The sequence below is a fragment of the Cydia splendana genome, chromosome 11, assembly GCF_910591565.1.
Source record: "Cydia splendana chromosome 11, ilCydSple1.2, whole genome shotgun sequence".
In the NCBI taxonomy this organism is placed as follows: domain Eukaryota; kingdom Metazoa; phylum Arthropoda; class Insecta; order Lepidoptera; family Tortricidae; genus Cydia; species Cydia splendana.
Window position 1 is genome coordinate 11,230,338 of NC_085970.1, and position 16,969 is coordinate 11,247,306.

General features: G+C 37.2%; 1 protein-coding gene across 2 annotated transcripts in view; it reads left to right on the forward strand.

Moving 5' to 3' along the window:
- The window catches only part of LOC134794893 (myosin light chain kinase, smooth muscle-like), a 67,383-nt gene that overhangs the window by 26,777 nt on the left and 23,637 nt on the right, over nt 1-16,969 (forward strand). For both annotated transcript variants that reach the window (XM_063766734.1, XM_063766733.1), the window contains exon 3: nt 16,540-16,630. In XM_063766734.1, the coding sequence (XP_063622804.1) occupies nt 16,540-16,630 (91 nt within the window). The remainder of the gene's footprint in view (nt 1-16,539; nt 16,631-16,969) is intronic.

The window sequence follows — 16,969 nt, forward strand, 5'->3', positions numbered from 1 at the left end:
TTTGGTGCAATAAACGGTGTAAAAACAGTCGAGTAAAAGTCCTGTAAGCGTTTACTCAACGCGAAAAGGCGCACTTATACAGACTAAAAGTGTTATAAAAATCGAGTAAGCGCTGTATAAGAAGCAAATCGATGCTGTAAGAGTTGAGTAAAAGTGGATAAAAGCACTTCTAGTGTTTTAATAGTAACGATAGTGCTTTTACTCGACTATTTGTTCTATAAACATTAGCAATTTACTATTACTCAGTAAAAGTGTTCTATAAAAGCAGCCGCACTGCTTTTTCTCAGCAAAAATGTTTCGTAAAGGTAGCCGGATTGCTTTTACTCGGCATTTTAAATGTGTAAGAGTGCAGTAAATGCTTTTATTCAACTAATATGTGCTAAAAACGATCTCAGGTAAGCGATTATATTTCAATTATTTGATTAAGTTTGAGGCCTAATCGTCTTCGCGTGTCTAATAAAACAAAAAGGTACTTAAGTATTTTTTACTGCTGTCATCCATGACATTTATTTTTACCGTGATTGTGTACATAAGTTTTTACTGTCTGTAAGTACACGTAATACAGTAAAACCCAGCGCGAAAAATACTTTATTGATAAAACCAAAGGCACTGGTTCATATATATTCATGGGCCGCCTATTTTCTTAAATTTCAATAAAAAAATATTAATAAAAATAAGTAAAAATTTGCTTACACGATCTAGTTTCTGTTATATCTCATTAATTCGACTATAAGTCGAGTAACTGCGTTTACTGCTACACTTATAGCACATGATGTCGCCATGTTTATGGATTTATAGTCCGATGGTCGACTGCATGAAACCCTACCTGATAAAAAAATTGAAAAATCCTACTCTGTAGGGGTAGCTGACTTTTAGCAGCTTCAACTGCTCTTGGTCGGCCGTGGCTTAACTTGGCCAATTTTGCGCAAATGGCAAAAAAGTGGTACAAATATTCATCAAAAAAACAAAAGTGGTCAGCTACATCCTGTGTTGGCAGGTTCCTGTGTCCGACCGAATTTGTGGTACCAAGTGAGCTACAATTTACCTCATCGAAAAATAGAATGTCACTTGTATGGTAGGATAGCTGCCATTGACTTTTTTTTTAATGCGGACGGACTGAAAACGCTGTCAGGCTAAGGTGAGGCCGACCAAGACATATGTCAACAAATTTAATGTAGGTATTACAATCAGTTGTTTTGATTCTATTTTTCGATGAGGTAAATTGTAGCTGTCACGTGGTACCACAAATTCGGTCGGACACAAGAACCTGCCAACACAGGATGTAGCTGACCAGTTTCGTTTTGCTGTCCTCAAAGGCAGCTATCCTACCATGCAAGTTTCATTCTATTATACGATGGGTTTTTTTTTATGAATTTTTGTGCCACTATTTTGCCATTAGCGCAAAATTTTCCAAATTAAGCCGCGGCCGACCAAGAACAGTTGATGCTACTAAAAGTCAGCTACCCCTACAGAGTAGGATTATTCTATTTTTTTGTCAGGTAGGGTTTCATGCAGTTGGCCACCGGACTATATTGAAACGTCGACATGGCTGACTTGTGCTGTTAATGTAGTTCAAAACTCTTTAAAAGTACTCTAAGCTGAATACATTTTGAATAAAACCTGTAAATACATTTCAGCTCCTATAACAGCGGTTAGAACCCCATTACCCGAATTATGATATAAGCGCGCTGTTACAGCAGCATTGTTGCCAAATGGTTTTTTGATTGCTTTTAATAGGCTTTTATAGCAACAGAGAAGAGAGTTGAGTAACAGTTGTATTAAAGCGCCTTATTCAGACAATTAGCTAATCTGTAGCTGTTATATGATTTTAATAGAACAATTATGCTGAATAAAAGTGATTTAGTAGCGCTAACTCAGCATTTATTAAAAGGTGGAATAAAAGTGCTAAAAGATAGTGCTATAAACGTTTATACGACATGATTATAGCACTAATTAGCGAAAATTGCTAAATAGTCGAGTTAACCGCTATTATACGATATATTGGTGCTTCAACAACCGTAACTCGGCTGTTATACGATTACAGGCTGAGTAAATCAATTCTTATACGACTATTTTGCTAGTTGGGACGTTACTGTTTGTAGAGATAAAATGAAACTATTTGGTTGATATCTATTACTCTATTAGTATAACCACATTAACCACCTTTCATAAACGCGTTACAAGCGTCAATTAGATAATAATCGTTTGTCTTTAATTATCTGTCATTTTGACTTATGTATTTGTAAGAAAGGAATATAACTAAAAAGTTTTATGAATATGGGGGTTAGTCTTTAAGTCTGGGCTCTATAAACTACATACAAACATTACAAGCTGAACGTAGGAGTTACTTTCGGCTTAATGCAAAGTAGGAGAACATAATCTAATTCATTTGGTTAAATATTTGCGTTAATATTTCCAATTTAAAACCCTGGCTCAACAATAAAAGTCCGAGACTGTAAAGTAGTAGGTATAACACTTTAAACTCTCGCGTTTTGTACACATATTTAATTACACAAACGGGTCTACCGCGATATAATTTCATTGTTTTTACCTTTAATTCCAACGTTTCAGCTGAGTTGCACCAGCTGTGGTCACGGAAAGAGTGACGACCCAACAAATGTCAACAGAGATATTAATAAAACACCACTAAACTACCCGAAATTAAACGTCGTTTTGTTGGGACGTCAGTCTTTCCGTGACCACAGCCGGTGCAACTCAGCTGAAACGTCGGAATTAAAGGTAAAAACAATTAAATTATATCGCGGTAGACCCGTTTGTGTAATTAAGTAGTAGGTATATTTTCTACTTAGCTACAGTGATATAAACTGTGGCCATTTATTGAATGCAACATATAATAAATGACAATCATACATTGTGTTGTGACATTGCCGTAATCCTTATAAGGTAGAGCTATGTAATATATTAAGATAGATCCTCGTTACATCAACATAATCAATGACATTAATTTTACATCACTGTTAAGTTCTATAGTTTATTATTATCGCACAAGTTTCTATGAAATCCGCTACAAGAGGTCAAGACAAAGGACATACAATGTAAGGATTAATGGCATCCTACATTACATCTACCTTCCCTTTATCACTTAGTAGGTACTACGATTTCTGAATTTCCCGTCAACTGACTTATAAAGCCGTGATAGTACGAAGGTCCTTGCTATCAGTGTATGTAGATTATCATTGAGCGCTAATCACGACACATTGTCGTCACGCCTCTACTAAGCATTTTCGCTGCATACATACTGGGAAAACTATTGCAAGTCAAAGTCGTCAGAGACTACGTAGAGTTGGAACTCTAACTCTGCACCAACTTGGGAAGCAAGTATATTACGACCATAAATTAATGTGAATTTGATGCAAATTTTATATTTTTATAGAAAATATCGACGGTGGAAAGGCTTCTCTTTTAAGCGACATTTTGCGAATTTTACAGGAGAGCGATTTAAAATTTAAATTAATACATAGATTTTGTTCAAGCTTATTTAGAGAGATGGCGCGTTATATATCTATCTACATTTCAATACAACACCGTTCGTCTGTCACGGATCTTTAGTTAGAACAAATTGCATAGAACGGAACGTCACGCAAACGCCAACTGTGACCAATTAGTGCCTATGTCTAGCTGTCGAGAATATAACCAAGAGCCCAGAGGGCCTATTAGCCAAGATGCCGATCGTTTGCGAAACCGTAGCGAAACGGTAATCTCTCTCTATCACTCTTCCATATAAGTGCGACAGAGAGACATTAGCGTTTCGTTCGCTACGGCGCAAACGATTGGCATCTTGGCTAGTATCGCCACTTCCTATCCAATAGTTATCATCTTCACAGACACTTTATTAGCAACAAAGTCATGTAGGCACGCTCTAATAAGTAAATTGTAAATAATGTAAGTAAATGCTCTAAATAAATGGTAAATGTTGTATCCCTAAGAAAGTGTAGGTTATATATACGTATATATATACGTCCCTGTACATACACTCGATTTAAGTACTCTTTTAAAACTGTCCTTGCATCAAAGGATATTTCGATCATCATTACTTCATTACACTGCTCGTTAAATCTTAATAGTCGAATGCCTCAGCAAATAAACAAAAACTCCTCGATATTTGGCAGGCGCCAGGAATTCCTCTTTATTTTCGACTCCTCTCGACAGGAGGCTGGTGAAGTGGCGATATACTGTTTTCCATTAAATTAATTATGATCACTAAACGGTTACATATCAGAATACCGAAAATTCATTTACCTAATGTCGAATCACCTATGCTCGATTCACCTATTTTTTAATTACCTAACGATCATTTTACCTAAACATTGAATGACCTAAGTTTATAATACCTAAACTCAATTAACCTAATGGATGAAACACCTAATTAACGTTTTACCTAATGCACATTTTACCTAACGCACGTTTTACCTAAAGCTATTATACCTAATGCATGAAACACCTAAAGCTGACATACCTAATGGACGATCCACCTAAAGCTGATATACCTAATGAACGATATACTTAAAGTTGTTTTACCTAATGGATAAAATACCTAAAACTGTAATACCTAACTAACGAAATACCTAAAATCGATATTCCTAAAGGACGGAATACCTAAAATCGATATACCTAATGCATGTTATACCGAAAGTCGATATACCTAATGGACGATATGCCTAAAGTTGATTTACCTATTGAACGAAATACCTAGAGCTAATATACCTAACGCACGTAACACATAAAGTCGATATACCTAATGCACGAAATACCTAAGGCTGGTATATGTTTTAACGAACGAAATACCTATAGCTAATACCTTCAAACAGGTAGGGTACCTACATTATTGTAGGTACCATAAATTTAGGTACCTACATTCCAAAATTTGGGCCATAATAAACTCGAATATCTTCATCAGGTGTGACTATTATTGAATGCCGGAGTTTTAAGGAAAATGTTTTCATAAAGTGATGAAAAAATTTCAGACAACATCAGCAAAAAGATAGTTGGTATTAATAGTTTATTGCTTTATCAAGGGTTTGAACTTGTGGCGATAAATGTTGTAGTTAGGGTAATTCCAGGGTAGAAGGCCATAGTTTTTTTAGAACGCGATAAAAAAATAAGTTTACATGTAATTAAAATAAATATTTTTAATACAGTTATATACAGCTCAAAAAGTGCTACTTTACGTAGCTGTTTAGCGTGCAGAAAGTTGGTTTTCGCGAACTAGAGCTTTTCAATTTTTTTTAAATTTATACTTGTCCAATTCATGACTACTTATTGATGGGTGTTAATATTAGTTTCCTTTAAACGTCGTAACCAACATAAAAACCTACTGTTAATGTAAGAAAATATACATATTTCATATTTTATTACTTACCTCTTCATCATTATAACACGTTTATTTTTTTAATATTGAATATTGAAAAACCGTTCTTAATAAGTTGTCTGAATGGAACGGAATAGCTGTCGAAACGCCTGTCAAAGAAGAGGCGTTTTTTCTTACTGCCTGTTTTAAGTTTCACATTCTAATTTATTTTTGACTGCGCATAAACGTTATATGATTTAAACTATATTTTGCTTTTTCTTTAAGAGTTTTTAATTTTAATCTGAATTTAATCAATAAAGGTATGAATTTTATCATTTAATAATTTTATTATAGGTATCTATTAATTAGATATAATATTATTTTTATTATTAATGCTATATTTACTTACATTATCTGCAGTAAATGATTTTTTATAACGACTAGGTATTTCGTTCATTACATACAGTCAACAGTAAAAATATCGGTGTAGCCATTGACATAGATATCTAGGGACTGACTGGCTTTACGGGCAATAATAATGAGGCATGACAGGGGCCAGTATAGCGGTGTGAAACCGCTACAACGCGATTGGTTGATGAGTTCGCATCATGTGCGCGATTGGTTGATGAGTTCGCATCATGCGCGCGATTGCTTGATGAGTTCACATTACGCGCGCTATTGGTCGCAACTAGTTGCGTTAGACTGCATGATTGGCTGGAATTCGTGAGTAACACCGCTGAACTAGTACCATTTTTAGTGCCCGTAAAGCCCGTCTTTAGATATTCTACGTCAATGGGTGTAGCCAACTTATTCAAAAATATGTCCCATAGTTCTTGATTCGCTGACATAAGAGCTATGGGAAATATTTTTGAGATGATTTGTGCACCCATATTTTTACAGTTAACAGTACCTAATAGGTATATAGAAAGAAGAAAGAAAGAAAGAAAATACATTTATTTAACGCCACAACATATTACATCTAGAAAACAAAGACATACAAACATAAAAAACATTGGACGCTAAAATAGGACCCCACTCAGCATAATGCCGCGGCAATCCGTGGCGCTGGTTTTCAGTGGGGACCTGACTTAAAACTATGAGACGACAACACATACGCCAGCGACACACAAAAAACAGACATAAATCAACTTTGTGTTTATTACGTGCTTTAGGTATATTAACTTTAGGTATTTCGTTCAATAGGTAAATCAACTTTAGGGATATCGTACATTAGGTATATCGACTTTCGGTATTACGTGGATTAGGTATATCGACTTTAGGTATTCCGTCCTTTAGGGATATCGACTTTAGGTATTTCGTTCGTTAGGTATAACAGTTTTAGGTATTTTCTCCATTAGGTAAATCAACTTTAGGTATATCGTTCATTAAGTATATCAGCTTTAGGTGGATCGTCCATTAGGTATGTCAGCTTTAGGTGTTTCATGTATTAGGTAAATCGGTTTTAGGTATTTCAAGCATTAGGTGTATCAAGTTTAGGTAGATCGTCCATAGGTATTCTGAGCTTAGGTAATAAAATTATAGGTGAAACGTGCATTAGATAATTCGTTCATTAGGTGTTATGAGCTTAGGTTAATAAACCATTAGGTGTTTAAAAAAATAGGTGAATCGAGCATAGGTGATTCGAGATTAGGTAAATCAACTTTCGGTATTCTGATATGTAACCCACTAAACGTAGATTTTACCTGACTTTACAAAAGAATGTTAAATATTATTGTAATTGCTGAACTTTCTATGCAAGATTTTATTTTTGTCGCATTCATTATTATTACTTAGTTATTATTTATTTATTTAATCTTTATTGCACAAGGAAAAACAAATGTACAAAAGTCGGACTTAATGCTACAAGGCATTCTCTACGAGTCAACCTTCGGGCAAAGCCGATAACTTGTAGGCGGTGGTGTAGGTCAGCGGTCGGCAACAAGCGGCCCGCGGGCCGCATGCGGCCCGCGAACCTCTTACTTGTGGCCCGGGTTACATATCAGAATACCGAAAGTTGATTTACCTAATGTCGAATCACCTATGCTCGATTCACCTATTTTTTTAAACACCTAATGGTTTATTAACCTAAGCTCATAACACCTAATGAACGAATTACCTAATGCACGTTTCACCTATAATTGTTTTACCTAAGCTCAGAATACCTATGGTCGATCTACCTAAACTTGATACACCTAATGCTTAAAATACCTAAAACCGATTTACCTAATACATGAAATACCTAAAGTTAATATACCTAATACACGAAACACCTAATTTTGATATACCTAATGCACAAATTACCTAAAGCTGACATACCGACTGCATGAATTACCTAAAGCTGTTACACCTAACGAACCAAACACCTAAAGTCGATATACCTAATGCACGGAATACCTAAAGTCGATATACCTAATCCACGTCATACCGAAAGTCGATATACCTAATGTCCGATATCCCTAAAGTTGATTTACCTATTGAACGAAATACCTAAAGTTAATATACCTAATGCACGTAACACATACAGTTGATATACCCATTAGGTACAGTCAACTGTAAAAATATGGGTGCACAAATCATCTCAAAAATATGTCCCATAGCTCTTATGTCAGCGAATTAAGAACTATGGGACATATTTTTAAATAAGTTGGCTACACCCATATTTTTACAGTTGACTGTATCTAATCAACGAAATACCTAAAGTCATTATAAAAAATCATTTACTGCAGATAATTTAAGTAAATATAGCATTAATAATTAAAATAAAAATAATATTGTAATAATGTAATTAATAGATACCTATAATAAAATTATTAAATTAAAAATGATAACATCTATACATTTATTAATTAAATTTAGATTAAAATTAAAAACTCTAAAACAAAAAGCAAAAAATAGTTTAAATCGTATAATGTAACGCGCAGTCAAAAATAAATTAGAATGTCAAACTTAAATTAATTTATAATACAATACAATCCTATTTTTTAGGGTTCCGTAGTCAACTAGGAACCCTTATAGTTTCGCCATGTCCGTCTGTCTGTCTGTCCGTCTGTCCGAGGCCTTGATCCGTGATCGTTAGTGCTAGAAAGCTGCAATTTGACATAAATATATAAATCAATAAATCCAACAAACTCGTAGAAAATAATCTTTAAAAAACCTCGTCTATACGTAAAGTGGGGATGGAATTTTTTTTCGCTTCAACCCTATAGTGTGTGGTATCGTTGGATAGGTTTTTAAAACGAATAGGGTTTTCAACCAACATTTTTTTGACAAACTGAATATTTTCGGCAATAACCGCTCCGAAAGAAAAAATAAATGTGTCCCCTCTAACATTTGAACAATGAATCCAAAAAATATAAAAAAACCGTGGAACTAGAGCTTAAGAAAGACATTCAAAGAAAACTATAGCAAACATGATAAATTTATCCGTTTTAAGTTATCGCAAAAAGTCTCCGCTTCATAGTAAAAACTAGAGATGCCACGAATATTCGGCAACTATTCGGTATTCGGCCTATTCGCCCATTTTGCCGATTATTCGATATTCGGCCCGAATGTTGCCTACTATTCGGCCGAATACCGAATATCTAATTGCACCTACCTAAAACGAAAAATTACACAAAAAATAACCAAAAGCTAGGTATATTTAATATTTAAAATGAATTCTTGGAAAGTAGTTAAATACGAAGACACGTTTGTTAGCATTTATTTTGTTGATTACAAAATATTTTATTTTTAATATGGATCTGATTTGATTGACTCTAACTACATTAATTAATTCTGTTCAACATAAAAATATATCTTCGCAAACGTTGTGCCACATCTACAAGCTGTTTTCGAGGGTCATCACGAACCGCCTAGCACGAAGACTCGACGAATTTCAGCCACCGGAGCAGGCCGGATTTCGAGGAGGATACGGCACCATAGACCACATCTTCACAGTGCGGCAGATTATACAGAAGACTGAAGAGTATAATCGGCCCCTGTGCTTAGCATTTGTGGACTATGAGAAAGCCTTTGACTCCATTGAAGTTTGGGCTGTTCTGGATTCCCTGCAGCGATGCCAAGTCGACTGGCGATATATCCAAGTGTTGAGATGTCTGTACAACGCAGCTACCATGGCCGTCCAAGTCCAAAACCAGCAGACTAAGGCTATCCCCATGCATCGTGGTGTGAGACAAGGGGATGTGATTTCCCCGAAATTGTTCACAAATGCATTGGAGGATATGTTTAAAACGCTTGACTGGAAGGAACATGGTATTAACATTAATGGCGAATACATCTCACACTTGCGATTTGCGGACGACATCGTCATCATGGCTGAGACGTTGCAGGATTTAGAGCATATGCTGACCGGTCTAGCTGATTCTTCTCAACGCATAGGTCTCCGGATGAATTTGGACAAAACGAAAGTTATGTTCAACGAACGTGTTGCTCCGGGACCTATTGCAGTACAAGGGGCTGTTCTCGAGGTTGTTCAGGAATACGTCTACCTCGGGCAAATACTGCAGTTAGGAAGGAACAACTTCGAGAAAGAGTCGAATAGAAGGATACAGCTGGGCTGGGCAGCATATGGGAAGCTGCGTCGAGTCTTCACGTCATCAATCCCACAAAGTCTGAAGACAAAAGTCTTCAATCAGTGCGTCCTACCCGTGATGACATACGGAGCCGAAACGTGGACACTCACGGTAGGACTGGTCCATAAATTCAAAGTCGCTCAGCGAGCTATGGAAAGGGCTATGCTCGGAGTCTCTCTGAGGGATCGTATTCGAAATGAAGTCATCCGTCAGAGAACTAAAGTCGTCGACATAGCCCACCGGATTAGCAAGCTGAAGTGGCAGTGGGCCGGTCATATTAGCCGTAGAACCGATAACCGTTGGGGTAGGCGAGTTCTGGAGTGGAGACCGCGCATCGGCAAACGTAGCGTAGGACGCCCTCAGACTAGATGGAGCGATGACCTTCGCAAGGCGGCTGGCAAGAGCTGGATCAGAGTTGCCGCAAATCGTGCTCAATGGCGTGCAATAGGAGAGGCCTATGTCCAGCAGTGGACGAGAGTAGGCTGATGATGATGATGATGATGATGATGAAACGTTGTGCTTAGTTGGCGAACAGTTTTCATAATAATTGTGACTCAAAATATCGCATGTCATGCCGAAAATTCGGTCGCCCAATATTCGGTATTCGGTATTCGGCCAAATTCACTATTCGGGGCATCTCTAGTAAAAACTTAAAAAGACGTAATGCCACAGTTAAACGTTATTAAGGCATTAAATGGTGGTGGCAGCTGAGCCCGCTGGTATTTCCATTTAATAGGTCATGGTAACCGTGGTAACCAATATGTCACTGTAAACGAAGTCATTCGGCCATGTTACAAAACTTACAGTAGGTATTTTCGTTCGTTGAAACATATACCAGCCTTAGGTATTTTGTGCATTAGGTATATCGACTTTAGGTGTTACGTGCATTAGGTATATTAGCTCTAGGTATTTCGTTCAATAGGTAAATCAACTTTAAGCATATCGTCCATTAGGTATATCGACTTTCGGTATAACATGCATTAGGTATATCGATTTTAGGTATTCCGTCCTTTAGGTATATCGACTTTAGGTATTTCGTTCGTTAGGTATAACAGTTTTAGGTATGTTATCCTTTAGGTAAATCAACTTTAGGTATATCGTTCATTAGGTATATCAGCTTTAGGTGGATCGTCCATTAGGTATGTCAGCTTTAGGTGTTTTATGCATTAGGTATAATAGCTTTAGGTAAAACGTGCGTTAGGTAAAATGTGCATTAGGTAAAACGTTAATTAGGTGTTTCATCCATTAGGTTATTTGAGATTAGGTATTATAAACTTAGGTCATTCAATATTTAGGTAAAATGATCGTTAGGTAATTTAAAAATAGGTGAATCGAGCATAGGTGATTCGACATTAGGTAAGTTAATTTTCGGTATTCTGATATGTAACCGTGGCCCGCGAGCCTCCCTGGCTATTTTGTATGTAATATTGACAAACGACAATGTCTGATAAAGTCATAAATATTAACAAAGTGCGGCTCGCGTCAACTTCGGTAACTACTATTTGGCCCTTGGCTGCTAAAAGGTTGCCGACCGCTGGTGTAGGTGGTTTATTGTAGAGAATAGTGAAAATTTCATCATAAATCATTAGTCGTTTTCACAAAGGCAAATAACCGAGCTAACAAACTCCACAATTAAAAATAGGTGGTACCTAAACCGACATGTACCTATTAGACGTGTACCTCATGAATCATATAATTCCCGTCGCATCATACAATCTTAACTCTTTTACTTTAATCTTGACTTTAATGTTACATTTGTTTACGTGGCTCCAATACCATTTTTACGTTACAGGTTAAAAATAATTCAAGTCTTTTTAAACATTTTTTTCAAACTGCTGTTATTTTTCTCTTCCTATTTCTGGCCAGGCTGTCGTCAACGAGACGTGGCGACAGCTCCGTTCCTTTGCGATGATTTGTGACGGCATTTCAAAAGTATTCCAAACTCGACAGATAGCATGCAACTATGGAATGATGGCTTGCAGCGCATTCTAACCGGACTCAATGCATTCCGGACACAATAGAGGGGTCTATTCGACTCGCTGACAAAGAAATGTCGTGCGATATCTGTCGTTTCTTGCGATGATATATCACAATCTCTATTGTCTATCTACAATTCTACACACCATCAATACCATCACTATTCAAATATGTATACATGTAGTACAGCAAATAACATGTCCAAAACGAGCGCGACGTATTTGAGCGAAAACCGCCGCGCACGGTAGAGCGGAGATTACTTATAAGTTATAATGTATTGTCATTTTTATATAGGTTAAGATTAAAGAAATCTTGTAGGCGCCATATGGTGTCTTTTCGGCTAACTAATTAAGCACAGATAGTTCGAAGGCACGCGCATAAAAACGCCGAAATTTCCCGAAAGAAAAGCTTTGTTACAGGTTGCGCAGCTCCACACTCACTCCACTCAGATTTATCCTTTGACAGATATACCAAAAAAGATAACTGACAGTGAAGTGACAAAGTGTGGAGGTGCCATCATATTTTTAATGTTTATAGGTATCTATTTAACGTTAATTGATGGTATTTCCGCACTATATCATTGCATGACTTCGCTTGACGGTCTGACTCGCGATCGCAAGACAGAGGCGCTATTAAAAGATGCACGTGCCAGTCACATCGTGGCCAACATTCCAGTATAGTCTGTGTACTAGAAGGTCGAACGCTATACTTAGACAAATATCGATCTGGTCGGGATAGCTTAGAACCTGAGCAAGAATCTAATTCAGACCATTTAGCCTACATAGGCTACATACCCAATGCCGAAATATGTCCATTCATGAAACGGTATTCACCTATTATAGATCGATAATGACGGGATGCCAAAACAAGTGGCACTATATAGTAATGGTACTCGTGTCACAGCTGGACGATGTAGAATTCGTGATACACGGTATATTTATAAATGTGTGTATGTTTCATTTTACTATATGATATGACTTTAAATGTATTGACTTGGTTGCCCTTGATGCCGATTGCCCTTGCCTCGACGGTGCCGTGCCGTTGCGAACCCTTAAATACATTAGGATTATAACATTATTTAATAAATTTTAGTCTTACTTAGAAAAAGAAATAACCCATAAATCAACACAAAACACTCAATGTGGTGAGTTAAGAAAATAATGCAAATAGAACGGCCGGCACCAGTATTTTGGAAGTTCTCGAATTTAGGGTTAGATCTTTTTGCGATGCAATACGTCCCGATGTTTTTCTTTAACCGGACAATTAAGCCCCCGAATTAAGCGGGAGTTGGCAGCAGTTGAGCCTGGCGAGACAAGTGCAGGATCGATAACCTTTCTGAACCGTGTTTTGTCTGCACTCGTTGCGCCGGCACTCGAGCGCGTGTCACACCGACGCAGACGAACGAAAGGAAGGGTCAAACTGTGTTCACGTCTTTCCTATAGACATACATACCCAAAAGTTTAGGGCTATAAAGGTTAACCTTCTTATTTGGTTAAATAAAATAAAATAAAAAAGCCTTTATTATTTCTTGCATGACTCTTATCCACATGAAAAGGTACTTCCTTTTATTTATATTACATACATACATACATCACTGGCTCAGTGACCCAAAGAGGATCTTGGATTTATATTAGTATATGATACAATTAAGGATGACTCACGTTAGACCGGGCCGTGTCCGGGCCGGAGCTTCCGGCGCCTCGTTTTCTATGGAAAGCATCACGTGATCACCTGTCATGTCATAGAAAAGTAAGCCCCGGAAGCTCCGGCCCGGACACGGCCCGGTCTAACGTGAGTCATCCTTTATGTATTTATATTTATGTAGCTGACGCGAGATTTGTACTGAACCACAGAATAAATAATAGTACTAGGTAAAGAAGACTCACTCTCTAACAAAACGCGTATGTTACGATCAGGACAGATATGGCCGTTACTGGCGACAGCGCCACGCGCGGCTTATGGCTAGCCACCAAAATTGGTGTGGAACGGATGTCCTTGTAGCTACCTGTTGCAAAGCCACGAATTCGCGGAGTGAGCCACGCCTGTCAAAATCCTCATATAAAATCCGCGCCAGGTTTCATGAATCAACCTGGCGCTATTACAGTACGGTGTGAGGGCGTTTTAATTAAATGCTATAGTTGAACGCACCGCGGGCGCCGGCGTGTGACGCACCTCTCGAACTATGCACGTGGATAACTCATTGATCACCTACATACCCTGTATGACCTATACACGGCAGGTACGTACTAACCACGGGCCAAATTCGACATGTACAACTGTCAGAGTGTCAGATTTCGCATCTACGACAAATCAACAGATGATTGTATTGCATGTTGATTCTATCAAGTGTGATATAATAGCCAGAAATTACTGTAATTTATTAAAATTCAAATATTAAATGTCATAATAAATAATTCAAGAAGTTTTATTCGATCAATTGTGGATAATATCATTTGGTACAACCAAAACTCAACTCTGAACTCGGGATAGTTCGGTTTGGTTTGGTTGTGGATTGCTAATATCAAATTTAGACATTTTGACATTCTACGTATTCGAGAACTTATGATTTTTCCCAAATCAACGGGAGATCAACACGATACGTCAAACGTCGCTAGTCGAATAGGGTTCCACATTGTCTACTAAATTCCCAATCCCTATTAAAATATCACTTGTCTATCTGTCTCTTCACGCTTAAACCGCTTTAAAAAACTTAGTTTGAGTACCGGGAAAGGACAAAGGACAGACTTTATCAAGGAATCCTCATTAAAGGGGCAAAAAGAGGAGTAGAATTTATTATGGTAGTACTTACTAATCCTACATAGACGAAGTTGCGAACAGAAGTTATCATAGGTATCATTTATCATCATTGGCCTGTAACATCAATAAGATGAATAGATGATGGTTTAAACAGCAGCGTCCATAAGAGTGCGGCACTTAGGCAAATGACTATTAAGTCCAATGCCATATAGGTATCATTAGTGTATGGGAATTTAGAGGAAGGAAATGTCATTCGAAAATACTTATTTTGTTAGTATTTAGTGATGCCATAATTGCATTGACGCAATCAGAAAAAAAATCCCATCGAATGCACCATACTCGTAATTTGAGATTAATCAGCAATACATCGTACCGAACAGGAATTGACGCATATGCTCTTGAAGTTGACCACCCCAAAGAGGCTGGTTTTAACTACGCCACAAATTGCAAATCAATTAATTAGTAAAACGTACGTTGCTGATTATTTATCCCTTATCAGAAATGACACATTTAATTGATTACGTAATCGTCATATCTTAAGTATACTCGTACTTATTTATGACAAATGTAGGGGAAAACCTTGAGACGATATAAAAAAAAATTCAAATATTCTGCGTCGCTTTTCTTTCGACAACCCATGAGCGATGGTTACCGGCTCCGGCACGCTCCGATTTCGTTTCCGCACTTTTTGAAAAAACCGCAAGTAGATTCTCATGACCAGACATAGGATTTAAGGGGGCAAAATTAAATAGCGGCAATGACTAAACGCATCGATAAACTCAATAGGTTATCGAGACAGAAACTCCCTATATATAATTTAATTTTACCCCATAAAATGCCCCAAAAAATAAAAGACTACAGCATATTTTGATCTATAGTACTACAACAATAGTACTATATCACTTTAAACTAATAAAATTACATTAGTTGCTCTGCTACTCACATGTTAGTTTTATTGTTACATAGTTAACTTACTTATTAAATTGTTTAGTTTAATTACTTTATTGTTATCTGCTTATTACCATAGTTTTTCCTTTTAGATTGTAGTTAATCACTAAGGAAGAGCGGTGTTCCTTAACACAAGTATTTATATACTTAATAAAAAGGGGCACCAATCTGTATTTTGTTAAACATTGCTTGTTAGTGAATAAATAATTTTTCAACATCAACGAGTGACGAAAACGTGAACTCTTTACAATAACTAAAAATAAAATAATGGCCCGTTTATACTGCAATATTTTTATAGCGTCCATAACGCATTCATTTACAGAAGAACTTAATTTCAAAATACCGTATAGACCCTTTTAAGTAACAAAAATATTGTTCACGTTATACAACTTTCAAAAGGCCCGGATTCCACGCGCTGCGCTTACGCAAGTGTAATCCAGGCCTAAATCGTTAAATTTTACGAGCCAAGAATGCAGTCTTTATGACACTTTCTCGACTAAACGGATAATAATCTCCTGTACCTACACTAAAAGTGCTCCTTTTGCGAAGGCACTTTACCTAGTCTTCTATCAGATTGCGTCAAAATGGTCATCGCAAGCACCTACCTAATTAATACTTAGCTGTGGTTATCAAAGACTAGACATACACGAGAGGTATTCGTTCCTTGGAAAGTCCGATGGTTCAAGATCTTGCCCGTATGAACATATTTATTCTATACTACTTTTTGGCAAACACGCACACGGCCCGCCTGGTGACACGCGATTGAAACGGTCACCGTAGCCTATGGATACCTACAACTTGCTAGGTGTTACATGCACGTTACCATACCTTGAAAAACTTGTACACCCCTTTTTAATGAACCCCGTACGTTTGCAACGTTGCACACTTTAAGTGCCTCATAATATTAATTCTCTCCCTCGTCCTATAATGTTTTTGTGTTAGAAAAATAACTAAAAATATATCGTATGCTGTCCACAGAGATAGAGCCACCATTCGCATACCGAGATGTCACCATCAAGCGCAGCACAGATGTCAACGACTTCTATGAAATGCTCTCGGAGATCGGCCGGTGAGTGTTCCTTTATTATCCACAGTTATCGGAAATTTGTACATCTGTAGGTAGTTTGGTATACATAACCCCATTTTATTTATGTTTGCTTATGTTGACTTGTAGAGCTTTATACTGAGCAGATTTTGATTAATGATATAGCCTACCTTTTTGCAATAATAGGTATTTTATTTAGCTATAGCACTCAACTTGACTCGACTGGGCTCCGAACCACAAAACAAAAACTGCTGTAATTTTTGGGGCCAAACGCTTATTGGTAACGCTCAGAGTTCCTAGTACTTAGTTGGGAAATGCTGAGCTAGGTACATATAGCAAATATAAAAATGTGTGTTTGCAAGG